The 17,940-nt window shown below is 28.3% G+C and overlaps 1 protein-coding gene across 2 annotated transcripts; it reads left to right on the forward strand.

The window, feature by feature from the left end:
• Positions 1-9,711: 9,711 nt before the first annotated feature.
• Positions 9,712-16,911, forward strand: LOC105200113. 2 transcript variants are annotated; one of them, XM_039455040.1, is made up of 9 exons: positions 9,712-9,997; positions 10,083-10,389; positions 10,547-10,654; positions 10,880-11,025; positions 12,217-12,379; positions 13,113-13,275; positions 15,407-15,562; positions 15,772-16,201; positions 16,547-16,911. In XM_039455040.1, the coding sequence occupies exons 2-9, from the start codon at positions 10,173-10,175 to the stop codon at positions 16,796-16,798; spliced, it is 1,635 nt and encodes a 544-aa protein (XP_039310974.1). In that variant the 5' UTR covers positions 9,712-9,997; positions 10,083-10,172; the 3' UTR covers positions 16,799-16,911. The 2 variants fall into 2 exon arrangements, with proteins under 2 accessions (XP_039310974.1, XP_011165812.2); XM_011167510.3 differs by having other exon boundaries at positions 13,119-13,275.
• Positions 16,912-17,940: the final 1,029 nt, after the last annotated feature.

Consider the following 17,940-nt stretch of genomic DNA (forward strand, 5'->3'; position numbering starts at 1 on the left):
TTATTATCTTACATTTGATAAAAGTACAATTTTAATATAAACTCAATTAGACTAAAAGTTAATTTTCCACGTAATTCATGGTCTACTCAAAATTAGAAAGTACGTAACAACGTAACATTAAAACAATTAAACGCACATTTTTTTAAAATTAATTTTTCAATTGTTTGATAGATTGATCGATTTATTGTTTTATGATAAACATGGATCATTTTAACGTGTACAAATTTAACGAATCAATTCAGCTTCTATTTTTAAATATTAGCAAATTAAAATAATTTCTTTAAATATTAATGCGATATTTTATTATTAATTTATCGTTATTCTTCACTGTAAACTTTATTATTTTTATAGAAGGCGAAAGAACATCGTATTCGGATGTATCGCCGATAAGGGAAAGGAATACGTTCCGCGTTTCACTTGTGATAAATGCGATGTACATTACGTAATTTTTGCAAATGTACAATAAAACGCGGTAATATTAGACGTGACGCATAACTTTTGTATAATTTAATTTGCTAAATAATAAATAAGTTCACGATTACCAGTGTTCAGCAATATAGCAATAAAATTGTTATTAATATAACGTCTATCTGAATGTGCATCTTCTTTTACTTTTAAAATGTATATCTTGAATTTCAACATATTTTTATTGTTTCTTTAAATGTTGAAAGTGCAATTGTATTGTAGTCACTGTATTTCTATTTCTTTTTTTCCCGCCGATTTCTCATATTATACCTTTTACGATATAGGTTAATAACGGTTGTAGCAAAGTACGAAAGAAGCGGCAATAAACACGACTCCCTATTAGGCAACCAAGCGCATTCCATTTAAATCTCCCGCTGTCAATCCTCTTGGTTTGCATTATAGTTGATTTGGGACATTCTCGTGCTTCTCGCTTTGAAGTGAGGCGCGATGAAGCGTAGGTTCGCATTATTAAAGTGCGATTTATTTTACGCTGAAATAAATTGTCGGTACGCACATTGCAATTCAGGTATTTTTAAATTTAGTCTAATAAATGATGTTAGTGTGACAATTGTTATTTATTATACAACAACGCATTATAATGCATTATTAAATTTTTATATATGAAATATTGTTAGAAAATATTTGGCTTTTAAAAATAAATTTATTTGCGCAATTTTTCATTAATAAAAAAATAAATTTTACATTATTAAAATGATTATCTAATGATTGAAAAAATGAGGTATAAGATAAGAAACGTGAAAAGTATTCTGCAATTAATTGGTAAAAATTGCAATAACTTTAGAATATTTTCTACGTAATTCAATGAAACAAAATACAAAATAATGTAGAAAATTCCTATATTGAAAATTCCGACATACTTTGATTTTAATAGAATTAATTTTTTTTTTTCAATAAAAATCTAAATATAATTCAATGCAAACTATACTTTCTCGCCCGTATAGACCATAATATTTTCATAAATGCTTTTAATTAAAAGCGTCATATGAAATTACTCCATCACTTTGATAATTATGTATCTTCATATAAAATGTATGTAATAGATCTTTGATCTTAGCAACATCAATTAATAGGGTTTGCATTTATAATTACATATTCTTAAGTTAAATAACCTTTTGATGCAATGCGGATTATTAAATGGATCTTGAAAGTTCTAACATAAACTTGTGATACTATATGAATAATTTAATAAACAATTCATTAAAAACTCATATTTTTTAATAGTAATTTAAATAGTATTTTAAATAGTATTTTAGAATAGTAATTTTTTAAAATTATGTCATAAATAATATAATTGCTTCAAAAAGCGTATGTGGGAGAGAATTATGTGATTAATTTATAAAAATTCGTAAAACTTATTACACTTTTACTCGTAAAAGTCTATTATGGAAATCTGTAGTGTAATTTCTAGTACTATTTATTTTGAGGGAGAGAGAGAGAGAGAGAGAGAGAATGTTATAATTGCATAAATAATATTCTATATTATATATATAGCTCTTGTAATTATGTCTATTACGTTTATAATAGTAAGATTCGCACATTTTACATGAATAATAGCTGCATGATTGGCTCATTTAGCTATGCGTAAGTTCATCTGCCTCAATTAACCAAATCAGGTGTCTTGTCAGATATTTGCATTTACAATATATACACCGACGCAACATTCAATCTACTCGGTTTGTAAATAGAAATGCAGCTCTTCTGAATATACAAACATGTGGATCAATGTCGTTGAAGTCCGAGATTTTAGCGACGCATACAGTTTCAAATTGAGCGTTAGAAATAAAGCATTATACATTGTCAATGAAACAGCAATACAGTGTATTGCTGTTTCATTGACAATGCATAGCGGATGTTTCTTATCATTCGAGAATTTTTGTCTAAATATTAACTAATTAATTTTCTCAATTTTTTATCAACTTTTTACTTAGCGTTTTTAAACGTAAATTCTGTCATCGCTTTTCATGTCATTTCTTTTGTTGTTGTAAATAATGGAACTAGAAAATATACAGAATATACAATATAAATTTCACAGGAAAGCTTCACATTTTTTTCTAAAAAAAAAAAAGAAAAAAATATAAAATTTTTAATATTAAACAAAGCAAAAAATATGACTGTTTTTCACTTTAGTTAAAACTCTATCTTCAAACTTCCTACATTTTACATGATATGAGTTTACACAACTAGTTTCTCTTTCCGAGAGATGCAAGACATATTTTTAGTTACATATATGACTGTCTCTAGAATTATCTCAATAGTAGTTTTATAATCTACTAACATTTTATATACAATATTTGCCCAATACTTGAATGTTAGACTTTTGTTATGAAACGTCTTTGTCGATGTAATGTTACAACCACGACGAGAAATCTAATCAGTGTAGCATCGTGTATCATAAACTGTCAGGTCAATGTTAACAGATTTTATTTATCAATACGTCAGTGTGGGGAAAGACATTAATAACGTTCACGCAGCTAAACTAGGTCGCGTAATCAATGCTGCCAAATTCATGAGAAATAATATTCTCCGGTATTTCACTAGCAATTTACAAATTCCCATGAGTCTGCCGCGCATATGATACACGTGGGCTTCATCGTTCAATAAGTCACCGCGTTTACCAAATAGCTCTGTACGATTGTTTCAAGCGTCGGATGCCTGAAAAATGGCTCTCGCGATACAGGTTGACACAATTCGGCAATGTATTCATGATCAATTAAAATCGTTACTCTCATGCATTTATTTTCGATTTTGACGATTTATCCAACCATCTAACTTGGCTCAAAAAAGTTTTAATAATTAATAAATAATATGAATTTTTCATTAATTTTTACGTATAGGATGTTCCTGCATTTTCCGTACAAACTTTGACAGTATGTTCTATAAGTTAAAATAAGAAAAAAATGTTATATAAATATAAATGCTAAAAAGCTTTATTAAAAAGTTATAGCAAAACAATTTAGGTGAAAAAATTTTTTCATCTAAATTTGTAAAATACCGTCCACCCGTGTCAATACAAGTTTGATATTGATGTTGAATATTGATATTGAATTTAATCGTTTCAAATAGTAAATACGAGTAGAAAAAACGGACCAGATAAACATTATTGACGTATTACTTTATCTTGTGCCGCATTGTTTCAAATAGTAAATACTAAGTTTATCGAGCACAAGTCACGTTATGAAATTAACTAAGACAAAAGATTATCGACGCAATAGCGATGTCATATCTTCTTTGCTATAATTTTTTAAAATTTTAGGTCATACGTTTATGTAACATTTTTTTCTTGTTTCAGCTCATAAAACCTACTGTGAAAGTTTTGCACAAAAAATCCGGAGACAACCTTTATAAAACTATATAAATATATAAAATAAGTAAAGTGTTTCATTTACGTATAAAAAATATTAAAACACCTTATTTTTTCTTACTCCATCTTACAATAATATACTTTCGTTAATTAGAATGAGAAATGTATTAAAAAATTCTATTTTTTTTTTTTTTAAATATTGAGCTGCCAATTTCCGGTTTTATTTTTACCATATAGCGGAAGTATACAGACACTTGACCTATATACTTCCTTGTACTTGTATATTGTTGAAGTACTTATATAATCAGTGAATATCTGTGCTTGATTAAAAACGTGGTCATATGACAACACTTCAATCAAACCGTCAATCACTGGATTTTACGTCACGTTTATTTAACATTTTAGCTACGCTCGGTAGAGCTCTTCCCAAATTGCCGATGAACAAAACATGATTGCACTGCAATTGTGATACATGCACTGTTTCGATTTATTTATTTTGCATTAATCGACGTAAAATAACAACAAATAATGGTAAATTAACTGTGAAGAGCTCTCATCAATAATCCATTAAAAGTTTCATTCATTTCATTCAATTTAACGTGATCTCCGAATGAGCAGTAAAACATACGTTATTCTCGCAATATTTTGCATCAAACAGACGATCGCGCGTTTATTTGCGAAGAATGCAGTATTCTACTTATGCCGATCGCCTAGTCAATCAATCTTAGCATTGCCACTTGAACGGTCGATGAATAATACGTAGGTGTATAACGGGGAGAGACTCAATTTCTCCATATTGGGTCACGCGCATGCAACACTCCGATCTCTCCAGCCGTGGCGCTTCCACGGCCGAAGATACGTTGCATGTCGTTCTTGCTAAACGCCGCGAAAATTTTTCTACCCGCATGCGAGAGCCAAATGCGCCGACGGCTAGAGAAGCAATAACAAAGCTCGCAAAGCGACCCGATTATGCTGAGCAAAGGAAAATGTCGACGCGACAGTTATAATGAATGACAGCGAACGTAATTCAACGGTTTATCCATTAACCTCATTTAATATTAGAACGCGTAATAGTAAAACGTTTTATACGGAGAGTTCAGAGCAAAAATAAATCTGTAAGATCCGCTTTCAATTATATACATTACATATGTACATTACATATTTTTTATTTCAATTCAATGTTTTTATTATAAAACCTCAGTGCGGTTGGTAATAAGATTACTGACACACAATCAAAGCATTCACCTGCAAAATTATTATTTTTTTTTTTTTTTGGTAAGTTTACGCCACGAAATCTAGGACAGTCTTCGTGTTTCCGGTCGATTACGGACATTTGTCAGCGTTAACGCGTTACGTCGCGGAGGCACCGCGATGTCGCGGCCGAAATCAGAAGTCTCGCAAAAGAGTTACGGCACGGACGTTACTGACACTGATTTTTATGCGTGTGATCATTCACCGATGCGTGTGAGAGAAGCGTTAGTTAGACGGGAATACGCAAACCGCAATGGATGGCTTTGCGTGCCAGTCTGCCTGTCATAATTCTTGTTCTAGGATCACAGAGTTCTAAATCTAGTAACGACGTCTTTTATTACTTCCATTAAATATTTTTTAAATCGACTTTATCTGTTGTATTTTTGCAGTTTGATATTAGTACTACCATGCGTCTCTTGATTTTTTCTCAGATAAAAATTCTGTTTTCAATAACACTATGTATTGTTCGCTACTTTTCGCAATTGTATGCACTTGTCCCGAATCTATCCTGTCTATGAGCCAACGTCATATTTCAAACGTGTTGTGGAACACGTGATGGCCCAAAGAAGTCATAAAGTAAATATTGGACGGATCGGAGCCAAAACTAGTAACTATAATTTACCGACGTGATTTCTCGCAATCGAATCAAATCACAGCAACGATGAAAGAGAAAACTATAAAAAGTAATTATATTAGCCTAATATACAAAATGTATTCCATACATACCTACACGAAATTTTCTATATATGCAGCATCAATTCGTTATAAAATGTTAACTCCGTTTTAAATATCGAAAATAGTCCATTTAGGAAATTGATCCAATTTAACTATTATATCTCCATTAGCAATAAATTCGGAATATGTCAGTGAATTTAAAATGTGCGTAACTTGAAATGAGATAATAGATTCTGTCATAGATAAATAGCACAATGAATATTCAATGACAAATTTCTAGCAATTACAAAATCATAAAATGAGTACTCGTAATAGTCGAAAAATCATCATTTATAGAATTATTATTAAAAATGACAATTATTTATCCTATTATTAGAAATCATTGCACTAATTTAATTTACATTGTAGAAGAGTTCGAATTATACTATTCGACCCTGCCGCAGTGATATTCTGACGTAATATTGGCATTGTTTAAAATAAATCCTCCTAAATCCAAATGTAATATGAGAGTAAAGTGAAGTTTGCTAGAAACACAAGCAGAGTAAGTTTTCCACCGTGTTCACTTTCTCATCCCTTTTCTCCCTGTAGCCTATACGTTACGAAGTTCAACGTAAAACTGTTCGTCGAGGATTCGTCAGAGGATTTATCGAACATCCGACGGACGTGTGGATAGAGATGGATAAAGATTGCAGGCTGCATCGACCTACAACTGGACGGGGGGATGTTTGAGATACGAGGAAGTCCCGCGTCTCTAGCTTTTAAAAGTCCGTCACTGTTATTGTTGGTCCTGTGCCAAAGTAAGTAATGGCCAACACACAGACGCAAATATATCCTTCCACACTTTTTCTTATTTGCCTTTGAAGTGTGGAGATCGGTTTGCGAACTGTCTGCATGCTTGGTTGAAAGAATTACGATTTGATAGCGGAGTGTGTCTATTTCGCATAGCATGGATTACCTATGTAGATACAATTTGTCTGTGCGATCATCTATATCAAAGAGTTGCCTAAATCACTTTCTCGTAAGCAAAACTGCTTTGCAGCAAGCAGTTTTGCTTACGAGAAAGTGATTTAGGCAACTCTTTGATATAGATGATCGCACAGACAAATTGTATCTACATAGGTAATCCATGCTATGCGAAATAGACACACTCCGCTATCAAGTCGTGTTTAAAACATTTTGTTTAAAACATTCATCAAGCTAATGGTAAGTATGACGTTTCCAAATTATCATCCTAGCATTAAACTAAATTATATTTTGTACGTGTTAATTAGATACCAGTCAACAGATTAGATAAAAAAATTTAATTTATATCATTTTTACAATAAAAATAATTATTATATGAATTTTACTTCAACGTTTCTAGAAAATATTTGTATGATTGTTTATTTTTAAAAAATTGTACATAAATTTTACAATTAATTGCAGCCGATAAAATATTTTAAAGAAAAGAAATATATAAGATATCAATATCCAAAGAAATGTATTAAGTGTTAAAAAAAGGTATTGTTATTTTTTAAGAGATGTAAATAAAAAATAAACTTATGTTTAGTTTTGTCTATTACATGAATTTCATTCCTATCTGCTTCTTTTTAGATTCTTGATTCTATTTTTTCTTAAATATTTATAGAATAATAAAAGTGTGTGTATATGTAATGAATTATGTGGTACATAAATGTATGAATGTCCGTACTATATTGAGCTCGAATCCGTGGGTTTGTTAACAATGAGCACAAATGACTGTATGAATCCCGGCGCGGGAAAATGATTCATCATTGTCATTAAGTAGTGGTGCCATCTTGTGTTACATGGAATTAATATAACTCACGTAGTCATACAATATGTAGTCTTTACGATATCTACTGCCATCTGTGTTGGGAATATTATTACGTGGATAAACCCACGATGTTTATCAGACAACAAAAATTTCAATAATAAACATATATAATAAAACACATATAAATCAAAATACTCAGAATAAAAAATCATAATTAGAAATGGTAATTTTCTATCTTAAAAATTGAAATAAATTTTCTTTAAAAAAGTGATTAATAGAATTAAGAAATAATTTCTTTAAAATCATCATAAAAGATTTTCATAAAACACGTTTTTTAATTTATGCACACACGCAACAAATTATTTCTTAATGTTCAAGGAATATGCATGTATTATATGAGTGTATATATTCAACAAATCATTAAATGATAAAATCTTTCTTATAATCATCTTTGCAAATAATTATAACAATTTTCTTAATAATTCAAGTTTTCGTTTTCAAAGATTTTATAATTCTGTGTAATTATAAATGTTTTTTTGATAGCTTTCCTGATTTTCTAATAGCTTTATTGACAATATTACACATGCCATTTATAATAATGTAATACTCATTAAACAATATGATAATGTTGTTATGACAATATAATTGCGGTTATTTTATTCTCATTTAGAATTATAATATGAGTACTTTTAAAACGTTCTTAATTAGGCTGACAGTAAGATTCTATTCGGAAAATTCCTTCAAGAAAATGATAATTAACATATACAGTATGATAATCGGAAAATTAGTGAAACTAAATAATTGTTATTTAAAAAATAATTATTATATAACAGAATAAAATAAATTAACTGGAAGATATTTTATGAAAGAAATCTGTTTTAATTGTACGTAGCGTAAAATAGTAATAACTAATTCTTTTTGTAAAAATTTCATTTATTTTTCAAAATAATAGAGAACTTAAACCAATATATGAGAACACAAATATAAACAATTGAGTTAGCTTAATGGTCATAGATAGTTCTTAATGCCGATATTTATTGTGTGATTTTATATACATTTTCAAATTCATAAAACTGAGCGCCGAATAAATTTTCGGGTTTTAAAGCACACTTTTATTTATTTTATTCTGATTACCCATTACAAAATAATTGTTACTTAATTTTAGCAACTTCTCATTCTGTATATTTTCTGCAAAACATTAATTTGTTTAAAAAATTGTTATGTAAAAAATAATTATGATATGACACAACAAAATAAATTATATACTAAATACCAGTCTGCTAAATTATATAATATTATAAATTTTATGATTTTCTAAATGTTTAGCGAACCAAGTATTTGATTATTTGCTCCTTTGCTATAATGGCTGTCATATAATGGATGTGCAAAGAAAGTATTGCAAAGAGAAGATTGGTGATGTAAGAGGAATTAAACATAGGATTCTTCGTAGTAACTAATCTTCTATGTGTTAACAAGCTTATACATATAAATTAAGAGAGGTTCTCAAGTCAAACAAATTGCAAAAAAATGTTATTATTATATATATAAGAACTTTAATTAATCGTGACACAGTTAACAAAAAAAATAAAAAATATGAGAAAGATATAAAACAACTTCATAACAAAATATGAGAAAGATATAAAACAAATTTTTTTAATTAAATTACATTCTTCCTTTTTTTATTAATATTCAAAAATTGTATTCATTTTTTGTTACAATTTTATTTATCATCAAAACAACAATTCAAAAAATATAAAATTTTTCGTGTTTTTATCAACGTGTATTTATATCAGCGCAAAATTTATCAACAATTTAATAAATATAATAAAATAATAAAGAAAAATTAAACGGTAATCGTTTAAGTAATGTTAAAAATATATAAAAGTAAGTATATAAGAAGCACAAAAAGTTTATATTTATATTAAATTTATAATTAAATAAAAAAGATAAAAATAAACAAGTACAATATAATTTTATAATGCAATGGATAATTTATCGATTCTTTTTCAAATAACTAATTGTATTATTTCTTATAAAAAGTTGCTAATTGTCACTAAAAATTTATAATTTATTTGCAATGTTCTCCCATTTTTCAAAGGCTACTTTAACGGGAAAATTTGAGAACTTTTTCTGTACGAGACATATAGAAAACCTACAAGTTCGCATAATGTATATCGCATCGGTTATCTTATACAGCTTCTGGAATTCAATATCAGGGTCTGCACTTGAGACGAATAGTTCAGTAAAACCTAGTCACAAGAAACACGCTAAGACATGTTTGAAAAAAATTGTATATTGTGAATTAGTTTGTTCTGCATGCATAAATTTCTTTGCCTTTTCCTCCTGTCCTTCTGTAACTGTGTTTGTAATTAGAAATTTAAAAAAATGATTATATCATTTATGAATGTTCATTTAAAAGCAAAAAAATAATCTAAATGGCAATTTTTGTTAACTTTAATTATATGGCTATGATTAAATTAATAAAAAATATGTGGTAATTATTTAACGTGGTAAGTCATGCAGCGATAGAAAACTGTATTTATTCATTTAGTAGTCTTACTATTGTCGATATATAAACATATTTGATTGTAATAGGAAATTACAAGAAAGTACTCACGTTTCTCAATTTTAAAGAACTCGGATCTATCAATCTGATTTGTATTAATCTGTTTGTTCGAAACACACATGGAAGTTTCGCGAACCTGGTACGTAATCATTGTGATTACTGCGTGCACCTGCGGTACACGCACAGAATGTGGTGAAACCGTGCGAATTTCACTTTTAACAAGTATGCATGATACTCCATCGTGTACAAAGTTGTCGACGAAAGGGATTACACTTTACGAAGCCGCTAAGCTTTTTACAGAAATTCAAAACAACAAAACCGACGAATTCGAAATCGGTAAATCAATATAAAGTTATATGAAGCAGAATAATTGATTGCAATCAAACACTCCAAATATTTGAATGCTCGAACAATTATTCGATAATAATTTCACTATAAAGCAGAATATGCAGTGATAAAACAAAACATTCATTCGCGAAATAAATATTTGTAGAAATTACCGTTTTGGACACATGCGGAGATGTAACGGACGCTCTGAAAGCGGTAATGAAGGCTTTGGTATGGGCAGATATCAACTGTTTGCATCCACCTCATTATCTAGGTAGGATCAATATTATAACAGCCCTCAACGCTTTATGTGAATATTGATACTAATTTCCGAAAGCTACTAAATCAGTTGACAAAATTGCTCTTTCGTAAACTAAAATACAGTGCGAACGAGAATATTATATATTTATAAATATAAAGTGCTTGTATTTCCCAGACACTTAGGTAATCCTGTCCGCTTAGGTAATCCTGTTAATTTATGTATCTTGTAATTATACAGGAATTATTGAACCGGATACCATGACCAATGCCGAAGCGGTACACAAAGTGACTTCTATATTAAAAGTGCCGCATATTGTCAAAAAATCGTCGATTTCTCCGTATTCGCACTCTTTAACGGAGGAATCAAACTCCTACTTAACACAGGTACCTGCCATTAATTGAGGATTAATAAATAAGTTCGTTATTTTTAAGTTTATTATTAATTGAAAGCCTTGAAACTTTACTTTATAAATCGACTACGGGAATCATTACTTCGATTAAAGTAGCTAATTGAAGTGCTGAGCTCATCGTAATGTTTGCATAATGGAATAATAATACAGTTCATTATGCTTATGCAAGCATTTGAAAGTGTTACAATAATATTGAAATGTGCTTAACAATTTACTTAGATATATTAATTACGTAAATGCATTTAATTATGGTGCACGTGCCGTCCCTTCAATCAATTTTATTTTTGCTCTGTGTTCAAAATTAAACTATAATACAATTTATATAATTTTTTAACAAAATTTATAGATTTTTAAAAAAGACATTTATTTAATTTTTTCAGTGTTGAATAAAATGTATGTATAGATAATGTATAGATAATGTATAGTGTTCAAAATTTTGATAGATAAAATTATTTATAGCAAATAGCGCACACAGAACTATAATTGATACATAGTTGAATCGTATTAAAATTTACTAGATATGTTAACTACAAAAAATAATCTTGATATTTATCTAGAAATAGCTCGTCCTTTTATTACCAACGCATAATGCGCATGAATGTTCTTATTTTAAATGCGTATGAATGACGCATTAACCTTACTACACATACACTTATTTCGATACTATTAGAGCGCTTATATTCTTATATATCTGTTTTCTGTTAATAACATTTTCATACATAAATATTTCTTGTTTATAGATAATGTAAATGTAACACGTTAAAATAATATCACTTTTAGAAACTAATAATAATTATTATTGATTAAAACTTCATCTTTTTCTAATAAAATTTATGGTAAAAAATAATATTTTACAGTATATTTATACAATAATATTTTTAAAACTTATATTAATGCTAAAAAGATTATAATTTTACATTGTTATATATTATACCGTTAATTTTTCTTTAAGCTTAATAATAAGTTTTATTAAAAAATAATTAAATTTTCTTTTAAGATGTGATAGTTATATTACAATTGCAATTTTTAGAAAATAATATTCAATTAAATCATTATACTTATTAATAAATAAAGATAAAATTTATATTTATTCAATTCTATTTTACACGCTATTTCTATTAACGAACGAATGATTGATTAAAATACATTATTATCTCTTTTCTAGGGAATCTTAAAAATGATAGAAGTCTTAAAGTGGAAATCCTTCACATTAGTAGCTAACGTTGATGATGGAAACGACGATGACGTACAAAATATTATAAAGAACCTAACGATAAATGCCATAAAGAAGAATTTGTGTGTTATAATTCACGATAATGATAAAAAAGGTATAAAATTTTACGTTCCTATTTTCCTTACATAAGATGCCTCATTTCTAGCAAAATATTTTTTAATAGCATAAAGTAAATAAAAATGAAAGTTTTAATAATGAAATGTCAAGTACATAACTTTTAAATATTTTAAAATATTACGAGATTAAAATGTCATATATTTGCCTATCTAGTTATTAGAAAAATGTTTTAATGATAACGCTCGTATTATAAAAGTACTTTTACACATATCTTTTGATATTTCGCACATAATTGTTAAATTGCAGCAAGTATTCATAAGTATTATATACCATAAATTTTTGAGATTATTAATCTTTAATAAATTTATGGCATTACAACACAGTCAGCATACTCTTTAAATCTGGTAAAGTAAAACGTTACCCTAAAAAAGTGAAAAATTTGTGCAATTTTTATTTTTTTACTCTACGAGATTTAAACAGTAGAATTCTCTTAATCATAAACTAATGCAACATTATATCTTTTGCATTTTTTGAAACTTCTAACGTTAAATATATTTTAAAAGCCAAACTTGAAGTCAAAGTTTTATTACAATGAAGTTCATTTAAAATTGTTTAAAAATTAAACTTTTGCTAATATAATGTTTTTAATTTATTTTTATATCCTTTTTATGTCCTCTTTATAATTTTTTTTTAATATAAAAAATACAAATATTTTAGATATAATTTTGTCGTATTAGATTTAATATATGCTTTATTAATTTAAATTTGAGTTATAGATTACACGTCACATATTGTATACGTTGGAAAGCCAAAAGAAAAATTTTTCAACGAGCCCAAAAATGCAACCATACTAATCATCAGCGAGGAAAATTTGGAAGATTACTTGAATCATATAAATTCATCTAATACCGTACTGCTTTTAAAAGATTCAAGGTAATTACAAGTAATTTTTGCAAAATTTATTTAGCACGACTTTGTCTAATTAATTTTTTGAGAAGAAATATCTTTATTCATAGAAACTTCTTGCTATAATATTCTGAATAAAGTATATTAATTAATATGTTAAACATAGACATTTAACATATAATTAAAGACAATTAAATGTGTTAATAATTGATTTGTATTATATGTAAAAGAAGAAAACTTTTTAGTCTATTTGTAAATTATAAATTGAATCTATAATATCTCGCGCACGCGCAAAAAGATTATGCAATTATGTATTATTTATTCATATCCTCAATTGTCATAATTTTCATAATAAATATTTCATAATAAATAATTCATAATAAATAATAGCTCAGAAATATGTAGTCATAAATAAGAGAGAGTAAAGACGGCGATGCACTTCTATGTTACTCGCTACCATTACTCGCTTTCATTATTAATCATAAACTGTTCGACGAAGTCATGTACGCGATGTTAATAAATTATTGATAGCGATTCACAGAAGCAGAGTAATTGAGCATTAAAGGTTATCTTCCGTAAATTACGAAAGATTCTACGGCAAAGGATAACACGACACGAAGCGCCGCATAATTAATAAAATTTGATTTTTTCCTTCATTAGCATACAATGCATAACAATGCTTCATTGTTATTAGAAGCAATGCAGAATTTTCTCATTCAAAAATATGCATACATGCTTCATTATTACTATCAGCTTCACTATCACTTCAACTACCAGTAACAATTAACTACAATTGCGCGATAAAATAATTTTACACCAATCGCGTGTGTCGTGGCAATTGCGCGACTAAAATGCTATGTATAAATACGCACGCCTGAAATCACGGTTTCTACTTCCGTAGAATGTGTCGGACTCAATCGGGGTTAAGGATCCTAGATATCGCACTCAATTGCCGGTACCCTTGCTTTTTCCCAGCATTTTAACGTTTCACTCTCTGGAACAGCAGCCGTGTCGAGGTCGTCCCTAAAGCAACACAGAAAAATCTCGTTGCTCTCTGTAAACTTGCCACGTATTCTTCACTTTACAGAGAAAGAATAGTAAATATAAAGGTGCATATAAATACGTCTGGCAAATTTGTAACTAAAACTCATTTTTATTTCAATAAAACTCATTTGCGTTACCTAAATTAGTTTGCATTTTTTTCAAATATTTTTTTACGTCTTATAATTAATGTTTTCATAGTCAAAAATACATTTAGAATTTTTTATAAAATATTAAAATGTCAATATATTTTTTAATTTGATAGGAAAAGAGGCATTCATGCTATTTAAAAGTAGCACAAATAGCACAAACCTTTTCATTTTTTTAAATAAATTTTTCAAGATTCTCCTAATTCAACATTTCAACATTTTTATTTTTTATTATTTTTTTCGGAACGTAAAGTGTCAAGAAATTAAGACTGTGAACGGCATTCATGTTTCTAATGCTCTTAAATTGAAAAAAATATATTTATTCGCAGATAATATATGTATTACTATCAATTGTATTACGTAAAAAAGTATACAAAAAAACATTTATGTGAATGTATAATGCAATAGTTCATTTTTTTATTTTTTACTTTCAATAAATTAATGCATTTATGTACACGTTTGCTAGTTAGTGCATTCGCGATTTATTTTCTTGAGTAACGTGATATTTGCCGCTAAAGATTACTCAGAGATTAAGAACTTGAAAAAAATAAAACCAGTTATATCTCGTAGATCTATAATAGCAACAGTACATTATTGTAATAAGCAACTCGAACTCAATGTTGCATTTAGAATTAGTAACGATATGTGAAATGAATTATATCACACATATATACACTTAGGTATGATTTATGTATATGTACTTTAACACCTATATATTTAAAATCTGCTTTAGACGTATAATTTACTTCTATAATTCATGTTAGATTTCAGAATAGAAAACTATGAATTTTTATAAATTGTACAAATAGAACATTTAAAGTAAACTAAAAAAAAAAATTTTATCTGAATAACATTTTGATCTTACAAAAATAACCTCTTTCTTAATTTTCAAAAATATAATATATTCCTTACAATAAAATATAGTACAACATTATTAAAATATGATACTCAAGTTCCTTTTTGTGTAGGAATGTAATAATTAACAGTCTTGAGTGGAGAATCAAGAATTCTCAATGGTGGGGATGCGATAATGATTTTGAAAAATTCAATACTGAGGAATTGAAACAAGTCAGATGGCTAGAAAATGCTATAGAAGTTTACGTGAAAGCTTTAAAATCCCTATGGTGAGCATTGCAAAATGTATATTGATCGATGGTAATTATCTGCAGTATTAATGCGTAACAATAAAAATCGATTTGATAGTTTTTGCTAATCAAGTGTAATTAATCAAACTATCAGATTGACAGTTTCATAGTAATTTAACATTTGTAAAATATAATTTTAACATTGTTATTATTTATTGCGCAAAATTTAATTTATCATTATATTACAGCAAAAACAAAAAGTGTAACAGTCAAATAAATCCTTTGGACTGGAATCAAGCAGTGTCGGACACGTTAATAACGCACAATACAGAATTGGATGCGGCGCTGAAATTCCTCGAATTGTTTATGAAAAAAAAGACAAGTAACTTAGAGCGTCTGGGTGGCATAATCATTCACCAGAATAGAGCAAAAGTTTATTGGAGTGAAAACAAAGCAAACGAGAAAGAAGAAAATGAGACTGAAGAAACTGAGAAAAATCACGAAGCGCCGAAAGGCAACGACAACGTGTCGTATATGTTCAGAGAACTTCTGAAAGAAGAAAATGAATCGCAATCGGGATGTGCCATAGATGTCAAAGAGATTAAGATGCTTGAAAAGAACAGTAAGACGACACAGATTTTAGTTTCGGGAATGGACGATAGCGAGTGGTGGACAATGGTGATATATTTTGATATACTATTTTGAATAATTTCTGAGTTTGATTATAAAACTGATTTTTTTAAATTCTATATACCAACGTTATATAATCAATATCAGTGTTTTTATGATAAACCATATATTTTAAAGAAAATTTTGAAATTATCAAAAATTTCCTAGCTCTTTTGTGTTCTTAGTTAGTATATTATAATTTTTCAAAAATTATATTTCTTAAAATATCAAGGTTTCTCATAATTAATATTTATCTTTTCGCGCTGAAAAAAATTGTTATCGAAAAATACAAAATTTTTTTTTAATTTTAAGCCAAGATTTCAAAAATGTAACAAGTTAGTTTCCACATTACAGGTGTACATTGTAAGCAGCGTAGGAATCGCGATGTTTTTGGTGGGATTTATCGCCGTTTACATTATTTACACGAACATACAGGGACCAACGCGGTGTACTAACAGTAAAAATCATTTGGATAGAGATACCAGTTTAAGGAGAATGAGTAATGGGGAATTACCCACAACCATAACCACCCGTAACCAGCGAGCGTTACATACTCCACAAAGAAGAGACAGCGACAGAAGCGTTACATCTGAGAAAAGCGTTTAACATTAAATGCATTGAAAATAATAGAACGCATGAATTAGTGAATAAATCGAGCATGTCTTCTTAGCGGAAGATAAAAATTTGCTTTGAAATAATAAAGCATATACAAAAGCATATTTATTATCTATTTCTTTGTGAACATATTTTCTAATTACTACCATTATATATATATCGACAATTTAATTAATCATAATAAAATTCTCCCATATATGTATTTTTTAGTTACGTATTTTTAAATTTATTATAAATAATTTACTCCATAATTGCACCCATGCAACGCAAGTTTCGCGTATTCATTATTTTTCTAGTTGTACAAATATTTTTCTGTTAAATATTCTAGATGAGCCAAACTCAATAACATTTCAAAATATTCTGCTTTTTTAAGAGAAAAATTCCATTTATTGAAATATTATAGAAAAACAGGAAAATTGTTAAATTTTGTATAATTGAACCGGATGTTTAATTATATAAAATTTAACAATTTTCTATTTTTCTATAATATTTCAAAAATTTTGATTATTGATATTCCATTAGTACTCATTCGGCTTGTATTGAGCTTTTTCATTCGTACATTTTTAATTAAATTCATTATTCAGTATTTACGATAAGATATTCAAAACAAACAAGTACGAATGTTTCTTATAAATTTATCTAAATCACCAAAAATTAACATAGATCTTTTTATCTTTTAATTAATCTTTAGATTCAAATCTCTCTTTATGCTTGCACAAAATACGCTATTAATTACGCTGTTGTATAGTCGTGGTACGCGTATAAAATATCCGGCGCGTGGCAGCGCACGCCATACATAAAAGGATTAGGTTACCACGGATATGACAGATTAAGACGATAAAATGCCTAGGGTTATGCCTGGCTAGATAGATAGATAGATACGGGCTATTGTTCTCACTACTTGACGCAAAGAGCCAATCAAGGTTGCGTAACATGCAAAATATTCACGTAATGCATGTTGTTGCGACCACTTAACGAAAATCGGTTCTATAGGAGGCAATCTGCGTGAATGCATCATGCAAAAAACGTGATACACTTTCTCAATCAGATAGAAAGATAATAAATTATATTTATACATATAAATACAATAGTTATATTGTATTTCTATGCATAAATACAATTCATGATTATCT

The sequence above is a fragment of the Solenopsis invicta genome, chromosome 11 (genome assembly GCF_016802725.1).
Source record: "Solenopsis invicta isolate M01_SB chromosome 11, UNIL_Sinv_3.0, whole genome shotgun sequence".
Classification (NCBI taxonomy): Eukaryota; Metazoa; Arthropoda; class Insecta; order Hymenoptera; family Formicidae; genus Solenopsis; species Solenopsis invicta.